At 43.0% G+C, this 24460-nt stretch overlaps 1 protein-coding gene across 1 annotated transcript in view; it reads left to right on the plus strand.

Moving 5' to 3' along the window:
• The window catches only part of LOC118835361 (glucose-6-phosphate exchanger SLC37A2-like), a 31332-nt gene extending 10985 nt beyond the window's left edge, over window positions 1-20347 (plus strand). The window contains exons 2-18 of the mRNA XM_036742552.1: window positions 7715-7796; window positions 8623-8707; window positions 10384-10462; window positions 11033-11168; window positions 11502-11578; window positions 11993-12159; window positions 13225-13262; window positions 13666-13815; window positions 13988-14078; window positions 15396-15458; window positions 15795-15880; window positions 16417-16465; window positions 16753-16826; window positions 17284-17362; window positions 17579-17676; window positions 18062-18126; window positions 19685-20347. Of these exons, the coding sequence (XP_036598447.1) occupies window positions 7715-7796; window positions 8623-8707; window positions 10384-10462; window positions 11033-11168; window positions 11502-11578; window positions 11993-12159; window positions 13225-13262; window positions 13666-13815; window positions 13988-14078; window positions 15396-15458; window positions 15795-15880; window positions 16417-16465; window positions 16753-16826; window positions 17284-17362; window positions 17579-17676; window positions 18062-18126; window positions 19685-19700 (1435 nt within the window). The 3' untranslated portion in view covers window positions 19701-20347. The remainder of the gene's footprint in view (window positions 1-7714; window positions 7797-8622; window positions 8708-10383; window positions 10463-11032; window positions 11169-11501; window positions 11579-11992; window positions 12160-13224; window positions 13263-13665; window positions 13816-13987; window positions 14079-15395; window positions 15459-15794; window positions 15881-16416; window positions 16466-16752; window positions 16827-17283; window positions 17363-17578; window positions 17677-18061; window positions 18127-19684) is intronic.
• Window positions 20348-24460: the final 4113 nt, after the last annotated feature.

Here is a 24460-nt window from a genome sequence, read left to right on the forward strand (position 1 = left end):
TTTGACAATCTTTGGGGAGCCTGCTTTCTCTGAGTCAAAATAGAAGTGAAACTTGTGGGTGCTTCACTTTGTTAGAGGGAGTGAGCCAGCTCTACTTCCTGTGAGTTAAAAAAAAAGCCAGTCTAACAGCCAGTGGCCATATGCTGACCCAGCTTTCATTCCTTAGCTCCTGCTTGACCAAGACCTCCTTCCATGATCACCCTTCATCTTCAACATCTTGACTTCTCTCCCTTCCAGTGGCCTGGCTTTTAGAGGCAGAATGCTGGAATGGGAAGAGAACTGAACACATGGTCAGGAGATCTGGATTCTTAGCTTGGCTTTGCAGTTAACTTGCTATGTGAGCCTAATGCAAGTCACTTACTTCCTGGAACTTTGTTTTCATATTCATAAATGAGGGAATCGAATTAGCTTATTTCCATGGTTGCTTCTAGCTTTAACCTTTCTAAATTCCTAGGAGAGACCAATCAGGCCAGATTGGAAGTCTTAAGGAACAGAAAGGGAATGTAGGCGAACCAGTTGCAAAGTATGTGTAATCATGAGGCCTCAGATCACTTTGTAAGTAAATTGTCTTGGATGTCAGGTTCTGCAGTGGGGGTGGTAGGTGCTAGGATTGTAGGTCATAGATTTAAGAACTAGAGAGGTTATGCCCAGAAAGGTTAAGTGACTTGCTGAAGTCCCCCCTCTTGGGGCGAAAATGTACACATAGTCTGCATTATTAACATTTTATCCATTGCTTTCTAAAGTTTAGAGGGTCAGCAACGAAAAATAATTGCCTGATTTGTAGCCTTTACTATTTCTGAGGTGAAAACAGTCACACTGAAAATTTAACAATCAGCTCTACCTTGAGCTGGCACCGGTACCCCCCTGCTAAGGTCGAACAGAAAGTGGCAAAAACAGGATTTTAATAGAGCTCCTCTAATCCTGTCCCTGGGGTTACTTTGGGGGGGGGGTCTAACTTTTGAGTGCTTTGTAACACTTGGTTTTGACCACATCTAATGGTTGTAGTAATCCCTACCAGCCATAAACTCCACAATCAAGGTTTATAATTGCCCCTGTTGTTCCTGGTAGGGTTGAGAGGGTGATGAATCAGTCAGTCAGCACTGATTATAAACTTATTTGTCAAAAGCATTGATCTTGGCCCTTTGTTCCCAGGAGAAGAGGGGTAGTGATGTCCATAGTACTGGAAGTGGGAACTTTCTAGGAAGCTGTCTCCATTGCATAGCCAGAAAGAAGTCCACGTGGCCTCCTATGAGAGATTGATGTAGAAGAGAATGCTAAGGCTCCTTAAGCAGTGCTGAATGAAAGAGGCAGTCCTTCTGTCCTGAAGTCATGCCATGTGGAACCAGGACACCAGCATTCATTGAGATATCTGTGCTAGAGCCTTAGATCACTGTTTAGTGGTAGGGGATAATTGAAAGATGTCACAGAATCAGAAATGTGGGAGGGAGAGATGGTCCAAAATCTATGTTGAGGAGGAAAGAATCCTAGTGACTGGGGTTGCAGCAGAAGGTGGGAGGAGAGGGGAGGGACTAATATCTTCCCTACAGTGTAGGAATAGCAGAAATCATATCAGGGCTGAACCTAGAAGTATTGTATTTTGCATCTATCTAGTATATTTATGTACTATTGCATAATATAATTGTCCTCCTTTGTGTTTTTGTCTGTACTTGGATTATAAACTTCATGAGGTTCTGATCCAAATTTTTGTCTTCCTTGGTACATGCTGTACATGTAGTAGGTGCTTAATAAATGTTTAATAACAGATGATAATAGACACTCGAGACACCCAGTATAGCTTATATTGCAGTAGAAATAGCCCTGAAATAGGGAGGCATCAAAGGTGGGCAAAGTCTCCTTCACTAGAAGGGTCCAAGTGAGTCCAGGGTCACCTTCAGGGTCAACAGGGACAAACTTAGGGGAAATGAATATTATTTGTCTTTTCTAAAGGACTCCTAGGTAAAGGCCTAGCCAGGCCCAACTGAGCTGACATGATAAGTCTCTGCACAATACAGTAGAAAGAACATAGATTCTGGAGTCAGAAAACCTGAGTTCAAGTTCACCTCTTATTCTTACTTGTCTGACCTTGGTCAGTCACTTAACATCTCTAGTATCATAGGATCATATATTTAGAGCTGGTAGCACCCTCAAAGCCATTGAGTCTAACCTCATTTTGTAGACATGGGCCTCAGTTTCTTCATTTGTAAAGTGAAGGAGTTAGACTAGATGGCTGCTGAAGTCCCTTCTAGATCTACCATGATGAAGCTAAGATAATATTAAGAAATAGTCCTATACTGGCCTTCTTGTTGTTTCTAGAACAAGACTCTCCATCTCCTACCTTTGGGCAATTTCACTGGCTATTTCCTATATGTGGGATGCTCTCCTTCTTCCTTTCTGCCTCCTGGCTTCCTTCAAGTCCCAGCTAAAATCCCACCTTTGACAGGAAGCATTTCTTGATGCCCTTTAATTCCTGTGCCATTCCTCTGTTGATGATTTCCAATTATCCTGCATATATATAGCTTGTTTTTGTACATAATTGTTTGCATATTGTCTCTCCCATTAAACTGTGAAATCCTTAAAAGCAAGTGCTGTTCTTTAACTTTATATCCTCCGTGCTTAGCACAGTGTCTGGCATATTTTAGGCACTTAATGAATGTTTATTGACTGAATGATTATGCATTTGTATAGTAATTTAATGCTTTTTTTCCTTTTGAGACTAGGTCTTTATCTCAACCAAGCTAGAAGGTACAGTGGCCCCTCATAGCCCACTCCCACTGCTAATTGGCATGGAAGCTTTGACTTGCTCTGTTTCCAATTTGGGCTGGTTTGCCCCTCCTTCAAGCAGCCTGGTGGTTCCTCCTCAATTCTACTCTTGGAGGGTCACCATTTTGGTCCTAGACTAAGTACAGACACCCAGTTAGCTTCACTCTATTGCAACTTGGAATTCCTGAGTTTAAGTAAGTGATCCACCAGCTTTTGTCTCCCTCAGGAACAGAGATTATAGGCATGTACACCATACCCATTTGTTTTAACTTTTAAAAATACTTTTACATACAGTATGATCTCTCATTTTATTCTTCTACTATCAGCTATAAAACTGAGAAGTGAGGCATGTCTAAGCTCTCATATCTAGTTAGCAGACAGCAGGTCTCTCTTTAAGGTCTTTTGACCCCCTTATGTACTTTTACTAGACTGCATTTTCCCTTTGCCTGTATGTCCCTTCAGGGATTCCAGCCAGGTATCCCATTCAGATTCCCTTTGAAGGAAGGTGAACAGGAAGCAGTGTGAGTCCTTCCCTTGGACTTCTGGAATGGGGGTGCCAGTGCCATTCTAGTAACTGATGAGGTGCCATTTTGTGGGGGTCCACAACATTTTGTTATCAGTTCAATTCAGCAAGTATTTTTAAGTGCCTGCCTACTGTTACGCAAGATACTTCATTTGTCTCTTCGTTATGCCTTTTAATCGGCTATTCCCCATGCCTGGAATTCTCTCCCTCCTCATCCCTGACTTTTGGCTTCCTTCAAGTTTCAGCTAAAATCCCACCCTCTGAAATAAGTCTTTCCCAGTCCTTAATGTTAGTGCTTTCCCTCTGAAGTGAGAAGCATGCTTCATCTTCAACCTTCTGGAGTTGTGATTGGTCATTGCATAACTCAGAATCCTTCAGTTTTTTAAAGTAGTTTTCCTTTACATTACTGTAGTTATATAAATCATTCTGCTGGTTCTACTCACTTAACTATTTCTCAATCCATGGTTCTCTGAGTTTCCCATGCATCATTTCATATGACGTAGTAATATTCCATTACAGTCATATAACATAATTTGTTCAGCCTAATTGATGGGCACCTACTTTGTTTTCAGATCTTTGCTACAATAAGAAGTGCTGTTATAATAGGCTTAGCAGGGGTATTGCTGATTCAGAGGGTATACATGATCTCAATTCCTTATGTCTTAGAAATGAGACATTTATCAGAGAAACTTATTGCCGAGATTTTTTTCCTTAAATAACTATTTCCCTTCTAATTTTAGTTGTTATTGATTTGTTTGTCTAGGCCTCACTTTTTGAAGGATATTAGTAAATTGAAACCTGTCCAAAGTAGGGCAACAAGGATGGTGAGAGGCCTTGAGCCCATGTTATATAAGGATCAGTTAAATGAACTTGGGACCTTTAGCTGTGAGGAGACAACCTCAGGTATTTGAAGTATGTGGAAAAGGGATCAGAAATTCAATCAAAGAACAATTACATGTTAGGCACTTTGTTCTATGGATACAAAGAATAACCAGAAATAATCCCCGCCCTCAAGGAATGTATATTACAATGGAGGTGGGGTAGGATGAGAAAGAGTATGTGAATAACTAGATACATAAAAGATACATACTGAATATCTGGAAGGTAATCTCAGAAGGAAAGGCGCTAGTAGCTGGGGAGAATCAGGAAAGACTTCTTGTAGAAGGTGGGATGTGAAAGAAAGCCAAGAAATTTAACAAACTGCCTCAATCCAGTTTTGTGTGGTCAAGACTAGACCTGAGTCAGCCTGGTATCAGCAGAAGCACACACTAATGATCATTGCTGTCACAAAATGAAACCATACAAAATTATTGCTTATTTATGTCATACTCTTAAGTAAGGGGAGAAAGACCTTGGTGACTGGGAGGGTGATGATACTATGAACAGAAAGAACAAAGTTGGGGGAAAGGCAGGTTTTTTTGTGGGGGGAAGAGGAAGATAAAATGTTCAATTTTTGAACCCACTGAATTTGAGGTGCCAGCGCTATATACAGGTAGAGAGGATGGCAATAACCCACATTTATGAAGTCCTGTAGAGTTTACCAAGTGATTTCTTCACAACAACCCTGCGGGGTAGGTTATGCAAGAGTGTTTTCATTTTATAGCTGAAGAAACTGAGGTTCAAACAGGTAAGTGCCTTGCCCATGGTCACGCAACTACTGAGTGTTGGAGGCAAGATCCAAACCCAAATCACTTCTGCTTCTAAGTCCAGAGATTTCCCCATCATGTCACAAAGTTTTCCAAGGATTTGTTCCCCCTCCTTAGATTCTTAAGGTTGTGGTCATGACCTTTGCTCTCCTCGGTCCCTCCTTTTATCCTAGTTTGGGTTCCTTGGGGCTGAGCTCTGTCACCTCCTCCCCCTCCTCAATGCACACTAATTGCATATGCCAGGCGCTATCCTGTGAGACTGGGATGTAAAGAGGCTGACCACCTAGAGTATAAGAGAGTTCTTGCCCTGGAGGGGCTTGTAATTGAGTGGAGAAAAGAAAGATGCAGGCAGGTACTTGAGAAATGCCAGATGAATGAAACTGACAATAAATGTTATTGGAACTTCAGAAGAGGAAGGAATTGCTGAGGGAAAGCTTCCTGTAGAATGTGGGATTTGAGTTAGGTCTGAAGAAAGGGTAGTACAACAAGGAGAGCAGAAGGGAGAACAGTCTAGGAAGGTCAATGGTATGAGCAGAGGCCCAGAGACAGAAATGCACGTTAGGAAGTAAAGAGCAGATAGTTTAGTTGGGGGAGGGGGAATGGGTACTGTGTACAGGAGTAGTAGAAGATGAGGCTGGAGAGTTAGGTAGGAGTCAGATTAGGATGTCTTTGAATTAGGATGACTTTGGACTTCATCCTATGGCCATAAAAATAATAAGAATAATAATGGTGATGATAACATATCTAATATCATTGTAATTGCTTTAAAATAAAAGTACTTTCCTCCTAAGTTTGAGGTAGGTAGTACAAGATCCCATTTTACAGATGAGGAAACTGAGGTGTAGAGATGTTAAGTGACTTGCATGACTGATTGCCCAGTGAAGAAACATTGAAAATTGTTTTGTTTTGGAGATAGTTATTTGTATACAGTAGTGTGTTATATAAATACTTTGACCATAGTGTGCCAGATGGTTTGGAGGGGGTAAGGCTGGAGACTGGAACACCAGCTAGGAGACTATTTTAGGAGATTAGCTCAGATTAGGTCCCAACACATAGTAAATGCTAAATAAATGCTTTGTCTATCTATGTAGTACAAGCTTGAAATCATGAAGGCCTGGCACCCCAAGCAGTAATACAGGCTTTTTTCCCCTTCCTTCAAGGTGGGAGTTCACTATTTCTGATACCATTGGAGGTAAAGCGCCCTGTTTTGTTGCAAGAATCTTCTCTATGGCAGGGGCTCTCTCCTGGTTATCATATAATTATAAAAGGGACCCCAAGGGGACATCTCTTCCCATATTTACTCACTTCAGAGAAGGCTTTTTGTAAAGCTTATTGTTATTTCTTCTTTTCTGTGTACGGTTGCTGTCCTTGAAAACATTCCTTCTCTTGGGGGCAGTGTTCCTTTTTGGGGGGCAAACCATCCATCAGAAGGTAGAAGCAGCCCGTCTACCACCTCTCCTCTGCCCTCCTGTTGATTTCTCCCTTCCAGGAAAGTAGACAATGACTCAGACTCAGGGAGCTGAATTCCACTCTTCGAGACCCTGCCATGGGGCAGGAGGGTGACAGTGGAAACTTTGAGCAGATTTCTATTCCCAGCCAGTGCACCCAGTTAGGAGAATATAGGCCTATGTGAGGTACATGAGCCAGATGGAAAGAGGAAAAGTCTTTGAAGGCCAGGCAAAGGTAGGCTGGGTTGGGATTAGGCAGGACTCTGGTACTTTTCTGTGCTTGACCCATTCCAGGATCCTCTACCACTCTGAGCCTCAGTTTCCTGAGAACTTTTACACAGAGAACAGTAAGTAGATAACATGGTATAGTAGAAAGAGTGCTGGATATCTGAGGCTCTGTCACATATTATCTATGTGACCTTCGGCAAGTCACTTAACCAAATGACTAGGTTAAAAAGTTAACCTCTGAGGTCCTTCTAGATATAAAGCCATAATCTTAAAAAGTGGATGCCCCTGTAATTATATAGCTGGAGAGTATAGTGTATATCTTTGGTTGAGATAGAGGGTTAGGATGCACAGAAATTGAGTTCATAGGCTCAGGAAACCTGCCCCAGAAAATAGTCCTAACCAAAGGTATAAGGGGAAAAAGGTATGGAATATAGTAATGGTGGTAACAGTCTAAGTTGTGCTATAGTACATCTTATAGCTGGGAGAAATTCATCCTATCTCCATGTCTCTAGAGGGGAGTCTTTGACTGATATTCTGGGAGTCTTCCTCCTTTATCCCCAGGACTAGGCTACAAAATGGTCTCAAATCTGCTCTTCAAAGTTGCTCCCATAAAGGTGGACCCAAGTTTTTTCCTCTATTTTAGAGAAAGAAAAAGAGACAATAGAAGGGAGATAGAGTAAAGGATGGGCAGGAAGGATTCTTGGTCCGTGGTGGTAATAATGAGTCAGCCCTGCTGAGAGGTGTTGTATAATTTGGGGTTGGAGAAGTAGGTGGGAGCCTTATTGGCTATTATCCCCCTCCCCCTGCTTAACTCTTGAGTCCCACTTCTGGGGGTAGGAATGAACATTGTCTTCCCCCTTACCTTTTTGAGTTCCAGCTCAGTATTTCTAGATCTTTTGATTTGCTTCTGTTAATTTCTAGACCAAGTTGCTCTTTACTGAGCTCTTTCTCAGGAACCATGTTACAAACCCTAGGATATGACTAGGGAATATAATTGTGATTCATGATTCATGATATCACGATTCCTGGCCTTGCAGATTCTGGTGCATTGGTGCTGCCAACTACCACTGCTTCCTGTTGATTAAGATGCCTATCTCATTCTTTTACAGGTACCGGGGCCTTGTTCTGCTGCTCACCTTTCTCATTTACACCTGTTACCACATGTCTAGGAAGCCACTCAGTGTTGTCAAGGTGAGGCCAGGGAAAAGCCAGGGTAAGGACCAGAGTGACTTGAGGGAGGAAGCAGTCCTATGCTGGGAACACCTCTCAGAGTCCTGAAAGGCAGGTTCTTACACATTCTCAGGCATCTGGCATGTTTTTTCTCCTCCCAGTCTCCTTGAGAAGGGAAGTGGCTCCCCAAACTTCATCCTAGGCCCCTGTCTCTACAGCTTGCCTTGCCTCACTTTTCACTTGCATATACTTTGCATGAGGCATCAGCCGTAGGCACAAGAGACCAGGAAGCCTTGACAGACTTTGGGAGCAGGGAGGGGCAGTACGTTTTTTGTTTGGGGATGGGGTTGGTCTCCAAATCCATTAAAGACATTTATTTTGGATAACACACGTACCAAGCAGTCTCCTCTACCCCCTAATGGAGATGTAGCTTAAGGGAGACACCAGCTTAAGAGGAGAGGTAGCTTCTTAAGAGAGACAGCCCCCCCAAGGGAGATGGCCACTTCAGAGAGACAGCTCCTTAAGGGGGACACCCTGTTAAGGGGGATTCTCACTAGCCAGGAGATGCTAGGGATTCTTAGAGGGGAAAACCTGTGGTGAATGGGAAGATGAGATAATCAGGGACACAAAGGCAAGAAAGTGATATTAGTTCAGAGTTTTGTGCATATCTAGGCCCATCATTATTCTATTGCTTAGCCCATTGGGCAGTATGTTTTGAGTGGGAGTTAGGCTAAAGAATCTGATGGGGTGGATTATATCTTGGAGATGAAGGAGGCTTGGTGTTCTGTTGCTGCTGGGCCTCTCTATTGGTGGGGATGACTCTCAGACTAATCCTTTGTTTCCTCAGAGTCAGCTGCATCAAAACTGTTCAGAGCTGGAAAACCCCAACAACGACTCCAACAGCACCACATGGTGTAGCTGGGCTCCGTTTGGTAAGAGCCTGGCTGTATCTTTCTGCTTTCTTTTTCTGCCCTCTACCCTTAATACTTCCCCAAACTCTGCCTTGAGTAAGAGGAGTGGATGGGGGTTGTGATGACTAGTGAAAAACTGACCCCTTGGGAAGAGAAAGGGATGAGATTTAGTACTTTGTCTGGTACCTCTCCAATGCACTTATCAAGTAATATGTTATATTTATCTGTGTTTGTTTCATCTCTCTATTAAACTGTAAGTGTTAAGAGGAGAGGAATACGTCTTAACTTTATGTGTTTCCTAGCACCCACCACTGTGTCCTGTATGTATGTCTGTAGTACATGTTGTTCAAGTCTCCAGTGATTGCTTGCAATATCTTATGTTTTCCTAATCCTCATCCTTTTTGACCTTTCTGCAGCATGATAGTGTTGCTCTTTCTTCTCTGGGTTATGGTACTGCTCTTTCTTGGTTTTCTTCCTACCTGCATGACTACTCCTCAGTCTCCTTTGCTGGCTTACCATCCACAATATGCCCCCTAACTGTTGGGGTTCTGGGCCCTCTTTTCATCTCTTACTATATTCTGTCTTGGCAACCTCACCGGCTCATACAGATTTAATTACTATCTTTATGCTCATGACTCTTAAGACCTATATCCAGGCCTAGTCTCTCTTCTGATCTCTAGTCTTGCATCATTGGACATTTCTAACTGGATGTCTTATAGCTACCTCAAAATCAAATTATTCAAAACAGAACTCACCCCCTGCCATTTCTGTCAAGGCCACCATCCTCCTTCTCCAACCTCAATGTCATCATAACTCCTCACTTTCACTCCTACACAGCCACTCGTTTACCAGATCTTTGACATATATCTCCTTCTCTTTGCTCACGAAGCCACCCCAGTGATGTAAGCCCTTATCACCTCTTACCTGTACTACGACAATAGTCTTCTAGTTGGTCTCCTGGCCTCAGGTACCATCTCTGTCCAACCATCTGTCTCACAGTTGCCAAACTTGTTTTTGTAAAGGGCAGGCATGACCATGTCCTTCTCTACTCAATAAACTCCAGTGATTCCCTATTTGTTCCAGGACCAAATATAAATTCCTCTCTTTGGCATTTGAAGCCCTTCACATCCTTGCCCTGACTTACCTTTATAACTTTATTACGTATTCCTTGCCCTGTGAACACTGCAGTGCAGCTAAATTGGCTTTCTAGCTGTTCCTCATTAAAGGTACTTCATCTTCCATCTCTGCACCTATATCCATGCCTGAAGTCTGTATCCTACTTACCACCATTTGTCAGAATTGCTAGTTTTCTGCAAGGCTCAGCTGAAGTATCACTTTCTACAGGAGACTTTTCCTGACATTCTTTCCCTCTACCTAGTATTGATTTCTTTTCAAAATCAGCTTATATCCATTTTGTCTATCTCTCTCTATCTGTCTAGCTATATATATGTATATATACATATATATATACACACATATGTGTATATATATGTCTCTCAGTATTGTCTCTCAGTATTGAATGTAAGTTCCTTGAAGGCAGGGATTTAAGTCTTTGCCTAGACCTACATGTATCTGGCATATACACTTAATAAGTGTTTGATTAATAAATGTGTGGTGGTGGTGGCTGGGAGATTTGAGAGAGGCTGCCCATCCTGTGGCAGTCTGATTGAGGAGGCATCTTTTTCATTTGTTTCCAGATCAAGACAACTACCAGGAACTGCTGGCAGGTGTGGACGATGCTTTTCTGATTGCCTATGCTGTTGGCATGTTCATCAGGTATTAAGGGAAAGACAGAGCCATCCCTAGCGTAGACTAAATCAGGATAACTTTTGAGTTAAGTACTTTTGTCAGTAATAGTGCATTTATTTAAGGATCTGGCAGGAAGATGGGAAAGGAGGTGGCTCAGCTAATGCAGAGACCCAACACATAAAAATCAACCCTTAATATTCCCCACAGACAAAATCCCCTAGCTATAGAGCTCTTCTTTACTTTCTCCCCACTGGCTGCCTATTTATAACTTGTTTTCCCTTTCAAGGCTACCTTTCTTTGATCAATGATTTTTAATCTCTAGGCAAACAGGTGGAGTTGCCCCTTTGCCACTTTAAACTGACCCCTTTCTGACTTTTCCTTTATGGGTTGGTTGCCCTTGATTAATCATTTTTCATCTGGATAAAAATGGGGAGGGGATCCCTTCTGTTACAATCTAGACCTCCAAATTCCTTAGGAAACATTTACCTTAATGGTAGGTAGAGCTGGGGAGGAGACCAGGTATGAGTTGTGGGTTGGGTGGCGGATCTGGGCTATGACTGGAATATTTTTTGAGATTAAATGATTCATTTTCTTCAGTGGAATTTTTGGGGAGAGACTTCCCCTTCGCTATTACCTGTTTGCTGGGATGCTGCTGAGTGGGATTTTTACTTCGCTCTTTGGCCTGGGTTACTATTGGAACATTCACCAACTGTGGTACTATGTGCTTATCCAGGTACAGGTTCTCTTCCCCTTTTCAGATTTATTTTCCTGACCCAATTCTTCCTCCATCCCTGTTCCCATTCCTCTAACCCCAACTTGTCTTCTCTGCTCTTTCATCACTAGTTGGGAGGATATTGGAACAGAAGGGTATTTTGTTTTGTTTTCTTTGTTTTTAGCTCTTCACAGAGCTAAAGTTTAGCTGTGAAGAGTTCGTATATGGTCTTTGAGTAGCATGGGTAGGATTTCCTTCCCAACTTCTTATTCCCCTCCCTGCTTTTCAGCTCCAGACCTTTGAAGTTAATCTGTGCTTATCATACATGTTCCCTTAACTCTTCTCTTCCTGTAGATCTTTAATGGACTGGCACAGACTACAGGCTGGCCATCGGTGGTGACCTGTATTGGTAACTGGTTTGGGAAGGGAAAGTGAGTATAGACATGGGGGAAGGGGGAAGGGAGGGGGGCGTGGGAATTGTAGGGTGCTTAGAAGAAGAGAGAGAGAATACCCCAAGCTGTGGGTATGGGTTTCCCTGGTGGAAGATTTCACTGGTGAATGATGGTGGAGTAATTGCATTTGGGACTCCAGAGTAGTGGGACTGAGTAGAGAGAGAACTCATCTGGAAGGTGTTAAGATCCCTCAATTCTCTTCCTATCTGACCAGGTGACATAGATCAGTTCCCCTCCTTGCTTACAGTCTCAGTTGCCCCTTTGGTGATGAGGTGCTTCGAGCTTATCAGATGAGATATACTTCATGAAATTCTTAATTAGCTCCTTGACCTAGAGCTAGGCTGCTAACCTTTCTACCTCCTTTCTCCTCCATCTTCTTCCTTCCATCTCTAGGCGTGGATTTATCATGGGTATCTGGAACTCCCACACATCTGTGGGCAACATATTGGGCTCCCTGATTGCAGGTATCTGGGTGGATTCAGCTTGGGGCCTGTCCTTCATCGTGCCTGGTATTATCATCGCTGTCATGGGCATCATCAGCTTCTTCTTCCTTGTTGAGTGTGAGTGGGGAACTACCTCCTGGGCCTTCTCCTTTCCCAGGATTCCCTAATGGGCATCACACTAAATTTTTGTTTTTCTAGGCTGAAAGTTTTCCTGTACCCAAGGGGCTGAGAAAAAGAGATGACTAATGTTAATTCACATTTGTGTAGCACTTTTTAGTTTATAGTGTTTTCCTTATAGCCATCCTGTGAGGTACATAGTGTGCTAGCATTATCAGTTTTGTAGATGATAAAAACTAAGACTTTAAAAAGTCATTTGTCATTGGTCACATAACGAATAAGTGACAGAGACAAGATTTGAAATTGAGGTCTTTGCTTTAAATTCATCATCATTGTGAGGATCAAATAAGACAATGGATATATAAAGCACTTCGTGAATGTTTAAGTGCTAGAGAAATGAGAACTATTATTTTAAGATGTAGCAATTGGCAAGGTTTTGCTTTATGGGGCTTTTTGCTTTTAAAAACACTTTTACATTCATTACTTCATCTGATTCTTATAAACAGTCTTGTCATGTAGGTAGGGAAGTTAGTAATATCTTCACTTTACAGGTAAGAAATTGATACCAAACAGTCAAACGATTTGCTTAAAGTCACACAACCAGCTAGAGACAATTGGGATTAGAATCCAGGTCTCCTACCTCCTGGGCAGCTATATGGTACAGTCGATAAAGCATGGGGCCTGGAATCGGGAAGACCTGAGTTCAGATCCAGCCTCAGACACCTACTAGCTGTGGGACCCTGTACAACCCTGTTTGCCTCAGTTTCTTTATCTGTAAAGTGAGCTGGAGAAGGAAGTGGCAAACCACTCTAGCATCTTTGCTAAGAAAACCCTAAATGGAATCACATGACTGAAACGACAAAACAATAACTCCTGCCTCCCAATACACTATTCCTTTCCTTTAAGTTCGACTGTTTTTCTTTTCTTCTTCCTTATAACTAAAGTATCTAGAGTCCCCATATTCTGAACTGGTTTGAGCTCTCTAATAAGGAGTGAAGAGATGAGGATGTTCAGGAAAGATAGGGCCTGGCCTTCAGTGACTCTGATCCCCACCTTTTCTTTCAGGCCCTGAAGATGTGGACTGTACCCCACCTCAGCACCACGTGAGTATGAAGCCTCCCAGAAGAGGCTCTTCTCATTCCTTTCTATTTTTGGTTTCCAGAGATTTAGTTGCTAGAAGCAGCAGGCTAGTAGGAAGGAGATGTTGGGAAACTAGTCAGTTGCTAAACAGATCTGATTAATCTCTACCTCTCACTTCCTACTTCACATTTTACCACCTAAATCTCCATCAGAGCCAGGGCCAGCCATAACTGATCAGTGAATTCTATAGGAGGGTCTATGTATAACCATGAATTTAAGCCTCTGACCCTAGGGCCTATTCCTTTCAATAAGGTATGTCCCACACCCCTCAGGTAATGGTGAGTAAACCTGGATTTCCATTCTGTGGGAGGGGGAGTGCCAGCACCTCATTCCCCACATTAAGGGACTTCTCCCCACTGTGTTCAGAATGGACCTGATGAAGACCTGGGTACATCTGTGGATTCAGTGTCTGGGCATTGCCCTGAGAGGGAGAGTGGAACTGAAGGTGCTGGATGTTCCAAGGAGTCAAATGAAAAGCCTGAGGCCATCAGTTTCCTAGGGGCACTCAGGATCCCGGTGAGTGAGGGAGGATTGGCAGGGGTGCTGGGGGTGAAGGAATGGACCAGTGCTTGAGTGGTTATTCTAGAGACTTCTTTCTATAAGAGCAGAATAGAGTGCCCTAGAGCTGGTGCCCTGAGATGAGGGAGTCCCTTGGCACTATCTCCATTGTCCCTTTACTTTCTTCCAGGGTGTAGTGGAGTTCTCCTTATGTCTGCTGTTTGCCAAGCTGGTCAGTTATACCTTCTTATATTGGTTGCCCCTCTACATTGCTAATGTGGGTAAGTGCATGTGCTAGGTAGAGAAAGTGAGGAGATGGGTGGAGGGGGGAAGTAAGGAGAGAAGTTGTTAAAGACTATTTGGAAGCCTGACGTGGGAATGGGGGTGGATGGCTCAGCAGAATAAAGGATTGCCCCAGCACTCTGCATGTGGTTCAGGTCTGGGAACACAAATTTTTGTGGAAGCTGTCCTGTGAGAAAAGCAAGAGGCTTAGAAATTGGATGCTGGAGCTTTTAGTCACACCCTCCATATCCCCAGGTCCATAGAATGCAATCATCTTCCATCATATCATATTCCATCTTTTGAGACAAAATTGAAGATTACACAATGAATTATGTCCTGTGTTTTCCTTTCCTTCTGTTCCCTGTTCTGACTTCTTTCCTTCTGTTCTCATAGCCCAACAAGAACCCACTTGAAGGCTACCTGAGTCTAAGTTGGGCAGTGAAATGGAGGCTTTTGGGGCAAGGCCTACAGTCACCTGAAAACCAACCACTAGAGCAGTTTATAACTTTCTCTGCCAAAGGGAAAATTCATTAACTTTGTGAGGATCATTGTGTTGTGTTCCAGTGCTGGCTCTGCTCCAGCACATTGTCCCAAACCTGGGCATACAATAGACACTTCTCTCTGTTGGCTGGTTGGGCTCAAGATCTGGTGTTCAGTGGCTATTTACAGCTAGGAGCTATAACTCATTGGAAACCTTCTTCTCCCTCCCCTCAACATGCACAGAACAAGATATCACTCCCCCCAATTAACAAAGAGTACACTGTCAGTCTTTTTTTGGATGTATCTTAAAATAAAAACTGCAGCAAGACATACCCTCCTCTATCCTTCATCCATAGCTTCTGAGACCCTTTAGGCTCCCAGTACCTTTCACCATATTCCTCTCCTCCCTCTTTTAGCCACTCCAGGGATGGGGACTCCAAATCCCCTCAGGTCCATTCTAAGCCATTCTCTACTCCCCCAGCAGCCAAGCTCCTCCTTACCTGCCTTTTCTATCATCAGCAACAATGACTGTTTTGACCTCTCTGACTCCTACAAAGCTGCCTTTTTTATATATATTCTAGCAGCTTTGAGCAGTGCATTGTGGGAATTAGTCATGATAAACCTTGAGCTTAGTCTATCCCAAAGTTCATTTAAGGGGCTGTCTTCAAAGATAGCTACAGAATTACCTGGATGCAGCTCTGTTCCTCAGATGCTCTGTGAATCAGTCCCTTCTTTGTTCCTTACCTCCAAGTTACACATTAGTCAGCTAGCTGTGTTACTCTTAAGTTTTCAGTCAGATTTTTTTCTCAATTCTTACCCTTTTGTTTTCTCCACAGCTCATTTCGGATCCAAGGAAGCTGGGAATTTTTCTACCCTCTTTGATGTTGGCGGCATAATAGGTCAGGCTCTCTGTGCTTGTTTTTCCCAAAGGGCTGAGTCTTTTCCCATGAATTGAGAGTAGAGTAATATAGGGTAGGGGAGGGAAGTACATGGTCAATAAAGCTTAACTTAGTTAAGCAGAATTAGAGGAGAGGACATATATTTCCAGGGAATTCTGCCTGGCCAGGCAGCTTTTGGGAAAACCTGTTCCTCCTCATACTTGTTTTTTCATCTATAAGAGTGTATGTGGGGAAGGGTGGAGTGGAAAGAATCCTGTGTCCACATCCTAGTCTCTAGGCTGTGGTAATGTAAGGGGGTCAAATGCAGTGGGTGGTAAGGTGGGGTATGTGTTACAGGTGGCATCCTTGCAGGGATCATCTCTGACTATACCAATGGCAGGGCCACTACCTGCTGTGTCATGCTGATTGTAGCTGCCCCTCTGGTTAGTCTCTATCATTTGGGAGGGGATGGTTGGATGACTACTTGGGGGATGTCTGCAGGGAATAAGTAGTTGGTATATCAGCAAGAGGACTGGCATAGTAGGAAGAGAAACATGTGGAGAACTTGGGGAACATCTAGCTTAGGGGAAAGAGTATTGTTGTTGTGTGTTGGTGGGGGTAGGAAATGGGAATAGGTTATTGTGGAAAAGAGGAAGGTCGGCTGTTCTAATTTGCCGCTTAACTCAGACAATGAGGGAATTTTGGCTTACATTGTAATGGGAAATTTAGTTGAGTTATAAACTTTCAGATAGGGAGACTTGAGACTTCAGAGCTACATCAGATTCCTAAAGGAGGTCTCAGAATCTATTCTTGGGGACAGAGATCCCTATCAGTCTCAAGAGGGATAGATAAGATGACAGGGATTCTAGGATAGAAAAGGGTAATTCCAAGATCTATGGATCACAGTCCCTATAAAAACCTAATGAAGGTAATAACCTTTTTATCCCACACACTTTCTTCTTCCTTTTTCCTCTACCAGCTATTCCTGTACAACTCTTTTGGCCAGACTGGGATTGCCAGTTCTGTAGGTGAGGTTGCAACTTGGATTCTTCTGGATTTCCATGGGCATGCATTGAAAGGGACCAGGGAGAGAGAGGTTTGGTGCTATGAGTATTTGAGATGCCTGGGAGTGGACTGGGGGTGGGGGTAGAAGGAGGGACTAGGAAATCAATTCAGTGCACAGGAATTTACTGGGGGTGGGGAAGGAAGGAATAGGAATCCAGTTCCTGTGGGGAATAATTCTTTAAGACTGGGAGAATTTTCCAGCTTTAGCCTTTGGTGGGGATGACCACTATCTTTGTTTCTACCTTCCTAGTGATGTTGATTATCTGTGGGGCTTTGGTCAATGGGCCCTATGCTCTCATCACAACTGCTGTCTCAGCTGACCTGGTAAGCTCAGGGCACCTGGGAAATGGTATTGTATTTCCTAACTTAGCACAATTCATTGTGTCCTATGTCATGGATGGTCCCAGTTCCCCATAAGGGGTAGGGGACCTGATTAAGGGAGGGAATTGTTTGCAAGATTTGAGTAGGTGTCTCTCTTCTGGTATCATGTCCATTCCCTCCCCCTTTGTTCCATGCTGGACAGGTCAGCATGTTGTCTGGGGAACATTTTCCCTTCTGAATAAACTTTGTGTTCCTTTTCTCTTTCCCAAGTCAGGTACCTCCCCAATACCAGCATCAGACTTGCTATGAGCTGTGTCCTTTTTCCAGTACTGAGGCCATCCCTAAACCAGAAGCTGATGTTCTCCCTGGTGAATTTAGCTGCACTGTGGGCCTGGCTAAATAGCAGAGATGCAAGTTGCTTGTGATGGACCTCTGATTCTATTCTTCCTTGTCTCCCCAGGGCACACACAAGAATCTGAAGGGCAATGCAAAGGCACTTTCCACTGTGTCAGCCATTATTGATGGGACTGGCTCCATAGGTCAGTGTGCTTTGGCTGAGTCCTTTTCCTTCCCACTCCTTATCCCAGGCAGTTGGGCCCTGATCTCTTCCATTGCACAGACTGGCACCCTGAGGATGGGGTGGGCTAGAGGAGCAGCTGAGTTGTGGGGAGAATGTTACAGCAGAGGAGATTAGAGCAACCTGAGCTCAGGACCATCTTGCTTTGCTCCTCACAGTGTCTGTCTTCTCCCTTCAGGTGCTGCTTTAGGGCCTCTGCTTGCTGGACTCATCTCCCCTACAGGCTGGAACAATGTCTTCTATATGCTTATCTCTACAGATATCTTGGCTTGCCTGGTAAATGTCTTTTTTGGGTCAAGAGTGGGTGTGGGGAAGGGGCAAATGGTCCCAACCCAATGTTATGACACCCTTGCCTGGTTATTTAACAGGGACTCTGCAGGAAAGGAATTGGCACCAGGAAATCTGGGACAGTATAGAAGTGGCTGTAAATTTGTGGGTTTTTTGTATCTTTTCTGGATAGCTCAGAGCTATATTATATTCCTCATATAATCTACCACCCAAAGTTACTATCTTTCCACCCTATAATTAATCAATATTTATGGAATGTGTACTATGTGGAAGGCGCTGCTAGACCCTATCCTTTCTCTTTACCCCAGACCTCTACAATGGTTGGTATCTGCCTTGCTCCATACTTCCCCATCTGTTTCCCTCTCCCCTACAGTTCCTCTCTCGCTTGGTGTACAAAGAGATCCAGGCCTGGAGGGAAAATACGAACATAAAAAGAGGGTGAGTTCTCCTGAGATCTAAGGTCCTTGAACTGGAGGGCTTGCTTGGGCACTCAATTTTAGGGGTTTTCCCAAACCCTACATTTTGTGGTAATTATAGTCTACCCCTGGGTGTTGTTGGAGAACCAGAGACTGATCTCTGACTTTAAAAACTACTGTGGAGGCTTGCTTGAGCCCCGACTCCCTGACAATTCTTAACTTGGACTCCAGGGAGCCTAGTCTGAAGCCTCCAGCCTCCATGCTTCTTTCCCTCTCTCCCGACACCTTGCTAACTGTTACTAACATCCATTGTCTTCCATATGTCTTCATAGCTCTTGTCTGGTCCTAACCCACCCGAGGTAGTGTCCGGTGGGCTGTGGTTTGTATTGTGAGTATGTTCCCATAGTACCATGACTGATTTACAATCGGAACCAGGACTGCATGCCAACTCTCCTCACCAGTGTGATTTCTCTTGCTTGCTTCTAAAGGGGTCAGCTCCAAGGACTTGTGATTTAAATAGAATGTAATGTGCATGGGGGTTTTCTTAGGAAGTGCAGAACCTGGACATGGGCCTCTGCCTTCTATGGGGAGGACCAGACCTTAGGGGTATTTTCCTGGGGGCTTTGGGGGTGGGGGTAATGTTTGGAGTAAAGACTCCCCTCTTTGCAGTCATAATGCCACTGCCATGAGGTTCATAATCCAAGATTATCTGATACTTTGGCTTATGGGGTGAAGAAAACTATGAAACTGAATTCTGATCAAGTCCAATGGAGATACCTGGCCTGGTTCTCCCTCTGCTTTTTGTTGATGGGCAGTGGGGGTTGCAGGGAGAAGAAAGGGAGGGAAGAAAGGGGATGGCATGGGTAGGAGATGGGGAAAGCAAAGGGGCTGGTCAGACGTTGGGACTGTGGTGGTGGTGGTAGATATTACCCTTTTTATGGCCCCCTGAGCTTCTCTCTTGGGCCTGGTTTTCTTGCTTTCAGGGATCTGGATGATGCTGAACCCAGACTAGATGGGTGAAGGGCAGGGAGGGAGTTTCTTTTTGCATTTCATAGGAAGCCTGGGGAGCTCTGTTCTAGTGCTGCTTATCTGGGGAAAGGTGATTAGGAGAGCTTTTTTTTCTTCAGGGAATTGGTCACCCATGTGGGTATGAAAGATGGGAGGCTTGGGGACCAGAGAGGGAGTCATGCTGCTCTCTCTGAAGAGGGAGCCAGGCAACATTTGAGGCTGGAGCAGTTTATTTATGAATCAGTGCCCCTCTCACTCCTTCGAGTACCATTTTGACACAAGTTGGGATAGGGGTGAGGAGAAAGACATTCAGAAGTAATGCTGAAAAAGAAGGAAGGGGAATCAGGTGGCTCTACTCTAACTGGTTCCCTGTAGAAACTTGTTTCCAGCTCCTATCTACTTTCTTTAGAGTAGAAGGGAGATTTATAGCTCCTATCCTCACACTAATAGCATAAGGTAGAACTTGAGGGTGACTATTGAGATCTAGCTTTCTTCTAGAGAGTTACAGGAGTCTGCCTGATCCTCTTATCTCTGTCATAGCTCCCTAACTTGAATCTCTATCTTCCTTCTAGATATAAAGAGATATGAGGCCCCCGTCTGAAGTATAGGAGCCAAGGATTTCTGCTGGATCCCGGGAAAATTCCCCAATGGAGACACCCATAGGCATACAGAGACATTTGGGGCAGCCAGAGCTGCTTAGCCCCAGGCCAGCCCAAGGACCTGCTACAGGTCCTGATAGAATTTCCAGGGGAAAGAGGCTAAACAATCTCAGGGAATCATAGAATAAAGAAAACAACACATTTTTGGGCAGGGAGTGTGTTGTAAGTAGTACATACAATAGTAGGGCTGGAGCTAAGGTGGCATCCCAATCACAAGAAAAAAAGGCATGGCCTTTTGCCTATCCTAGGTCTAGTTTCTTTGCTGAATTGGGTGACTCTTAAATTTTAGGTGCCAAGATAGAAAGTAAGGATTCTGTGGGGACAAATCACAATAATTGGTCATACTATTCCTCTCCTCTCCCCATTACCATTAGATTTGAACTGACTTTGTAACCAACTGCTCCCCTCTGCAACAGAGATGCTTTACCATGTTTTCAGGTGAACAGCTACAGAGTTTAGGGTCTACTCTCTGTTTCCCTGATCTATGACCTTCATATCTCTGTACTCCCAAATTTAATCTTCCCCCCTCTCCTGCCCTCCCCTACCAACTCTACCTGTTTATAAATGACAGCTCAGTTTCCTCATCCTCCATTAAAATTTTAACATAAACCTTTGTACTGATAAGATGGATTTTGTCAACCATTGTGGGTGTGATTGAGAAGAGCTGTTTGTGTGCGTATGTATATATGTGAATGTGTGTGTGATGTGTCTTTTTAACCTAATTTGGTTATATTTTGGGGACCTACCACAAGTTTAGCACTGAGGTGGGTAATGTTCAAGATAAATAAATATAATAGTCAATCTTTCACAAAAAGCTTAAAATATAGTTGGGAAGATGAGACACATTGATTTAAGTGGTAATGCCAATAACCATGGGTCCAAATGAAGACTCATTTACTCCTCTGTGGTTCTTGCTTGTAGAGATGTTAAGTGCTATTTATGACTGCCTCTTTGTCTTAATATGCCTGCTTTTACTTAGAGAACTCAGTTCTTCTATAAATAACCACATTCAGTTTATTGTTGCTCTTTGCCAGCCTGGTCTGGTGACTGCTGTGATCTCCTGGCTGTTTGTAGCAATGCTCTATTACTTAAAGCCATGCTTCATCATCCTTATAACCTTCTGCTCTTTTTTTTATGTTCACTGTACTTTGGTCCTCTATAGGACCATCTAGGATTGGGTTACTGCTGTTACACTATCCATTCTGCACCTAAGTCCAATTGTTTTGATAACCTTCACTTCATCAGGTTGCATTCTAAGACTGTAGTTGGTGATGTTAGGGCTGCCTTGCCATTAATTTTCACTAGGTATTCACAAAGGATGTTGACACCACTTTTAAGAAACCTCTGTCTTCTCGCATATGGCATCTGTGACAGGTTGGTTTCATAGCCAAGTATCAGTTGAGCTTGATGCCTCATCATCATAGCCTAGCTGGGCATAAATTGTTTGGAAAGTGAGTTAACACCTCATGTCTTTCCCTCCACCCTGTCTTCCCCAAACACATACATTGAGTTTTCGGAAAGTGGATAAAAAGATGGCTATTTAGCAAAGCTTACTCTGGCCATGAGGGCAAGGGAAGCAAATAAGGGTCCTCAGAAAGGACTTAGGAAGAATCTATTCACAGTTAAATTTAGTGCTTCCTACCCATAGTAGACTTTACACCTTAATCCCTACACCCAGAGCCCATTGATATGAAATTCAATTTAGTAGTTCCAATATCCTCTTTGGCCACTAGATGGTGATACCACCCCATGGTAGAACACCATCGGGCCCAGCGCCTAAATAGAGGCTTCTCTGGAGCTTGTCAACTCTAAGAGGAACAGAACTATCTCAAACTGCCGAGGAGACTTGGGGAATTCAAGAATATTTTGTGTATCTCCTACTATTCATGGTTACTTCTTTACTTATTTTATGACTTATTCCTCTAACTTAGTAATTTGTATTGGCTCCTATTGTAATAATTCAGTTATTTTCCCTCTACTCAAGTTCGTGGAAAATGTATTGGCTCCCATGGTTGTAAGTGGCACTTATTCAGAGATTTGAGAACTATTCTAAGATGGGTTACCACCACCAGAAAACAAAAATGCCCTAAACTGAGCTATCTTCTAAGTATCTAGGCTATCATGACAAATAATTTCTTGCCTGAAGAATACGAAAAAGCATTAAGGTGTATTCCTTGTTCTTACTGACTTCACAATTTGATTCAAGAGACCAGATGTGGACGGAATGCTAAATAACAACAATACCAGATCTCTTACAATACAGTTATTCCCTAAGGGGTGGTATAAACAAAAATACTTGAGTTTGGAGAATGAAATAAACAGAGCTAAAATGGTTAGAGGGGGCTGCGTGGAAGCAGTGGGACTTAAGCAAGGCCTTGAAGGACATATAGTATTTCGATAGGCAAGAAGATGGTATGATAAAATGTTGAAAAGTGTTTTAGGAAAAGCAAAAAAAAAATGATGTTTTTAAGGAAAACCACATGATGTGTTTTCTTGTTGTTCAGTTATATTTGACTCTTTTGACCCCATTTGAAGTTTTCTTGGCAAAAATACTGGAGTTGTTTGCCATAACCACCTCTGGCTCATTTTACAGATGAGTAACTGATGCAAACAGGGCTAAGTGACTTAGCCAGGGTCACACAGCTAGTAAGTGTCTGGGCCTGATTTGAACCTAGGAAGATGAGTCTTCCTGACTCCAGGCCCAGTACTGTATCCACTGTACAACCTAGCTGCCCAATGTGATGTGCTTAAGGGCTACTGAATAGATTAAATTGTTTAGGGAAGTGGTGATTATGTCAGGAAAGTATGGGATTAGATTGTGAATGTAAGGTTAAAAAAAATGAACTTTATTCCATAGGCATTGGGAGGTCATTAAAGACTATTGAATAAGGGAGATGACATTAATCTGGTGGTAGTATGTAGAATCACATATAGGAGGAGGGGCATGGCGGCAGTGGAAAAGAGGTAATTTATGAGACAACAAACAAAAATTCATATGAATTGGTGATACTGATTTTGACTATGGGAAAATAATCATACCATTTATAGAAATGAAGAATTTATCATTGATGGAGGAGGAGGGAAAATTTTGAGTTTGACTTTAGGCAAGTTGAAATTGAGAAGACTGGAACACCCAAATAGACTGTCTACTAAGAAGCTAGAGATGTGTCTGTAGCTCAGGAGAAGTCAAAGCTAAAAATACAGATTTGGGAATCACTAGTATAGAGATGATAGTTGAAGACTGAGAATAAGATTTCCCAGGAAGAGAATACAGAGTTAGACAAGCAGAGAGATAAGAACTAAATCACATCTGCCCACATTTGGGGAATACGAAGAAAACTAGTTTTAAAGAATGTAAGAATGATCAGTTAGGAGGAAAAGAAACAGGGTAGTATGCCTCCCATATTGTCTATTTTAAGTTGTACAGGTTCATTTCTTTGAAACATTTCTGCTCATTCCGTTTGATTTCTGCAAACCCAATCCTACTATCAGGGATATCCAAGTGGCGCGGTCAGGAAGACTCAACTTCCTGAATTCAAACCCGGTCTTAAGACCCTTACTAGCTATGTGACCCTGAACAAGTCACTAAATCCTGTTTGCCTCAGTTTCCTCATCTGTGAAATAAGCCAGAGAAAGAAATGGCAAACTCCACTATCTTTGCCAAGATAACTGCAAATGGGATCATGAAGAGTTGGGCACAACTGAAAAATGACAATAGATTCTACTATCATGCCCTAATCACTTTATCTGGACTAGTCTAAAAGTCTTTTTACCTCTAGTCTTGCCATCCTGTGCATCCTGACTTGCTAAGAGGTCTTGTTTTTTTGTATTCCAGATTTGGATTAAGAGTCTGTCCAGGCTAGGGCTCAGTTATCCCATAAATTGGGCATACCTAGAAAATTGCTATATGTAGGCTCATCCAGGAACCAGGGATACTTTTCCAAATGTTTGGCTATGAATTCTGTTAATTCTTAACCCTGGCACTTTTTCATTCTACCATGAAAGGTGTCCAATTGAGAGAAGTTATGTTTATGTATTTCTAAGGGTCTGGGGAAACCCAGCACTGGGATTAGCTTTTCTACAGTGATTTCCTCCAGTCCCTAAGATTCCTGCCCCACTTCTGCCTTGGGCACTGTATGTTCACCAGAGGCCTGAAGTCAAGCCTTCTCTCTGGGCCTCAGCACACACACGGGGCTAATGCAGGAGCATTACGTTAATTAGTTATTCATTTAATTTAACTTCACATTTGGTCTCAATTAAACCTAAAGTGTTCCTCCTTATAGATGCTACAATAGCACTTGTAATTAAAAAGCAATAACTCTTTGCATTTCTCCTTTTTAGAGACCCATTGGGAGGCTTACAGAGTGGGGAGAGGAAGACAGCAATAAGAGGGAAGAGGAAAGCAGTGGTTGATAATTCAGCAATATTAGGAGATAGACATAGTTGACCCTGAGACAAGGATGGGGACAGGTTAAGTCCTAAGACATAATGGTCTTGTTAAAGTTGCTGATGTTGGCTTTGAGAGATGGGTAATGGTCCTAGAAGATGGAGGGTATGTCTCAGGAACAAAAGGAGGGAAGAAAGGGGGGAAACAACCATTATATCATAATTGTGAGTAGTTACCAGGGCAGGATGCCAATTGAATAGGAACACAGTAAAACAAATCAAAATGTCAAAAGTGGTAGAGGT

The sequence above is a fragment of the Trichosurus vulpecula genome, chromosome 2 (assembly GCF_011100635.1).
Source record: "Trichosurus vulpecula isolate mTriVul1 chromosome 2, mTriVul1.pri, whole genome shotgun sequence".
NCBI classification, from domain to species: domain Eukaryota; kingdom Metazoa; phylum Chordata; class Mammalia; order Diprotodontia; family Phalangeridae; genus Trichosurus; species Trichosurus vulpecula.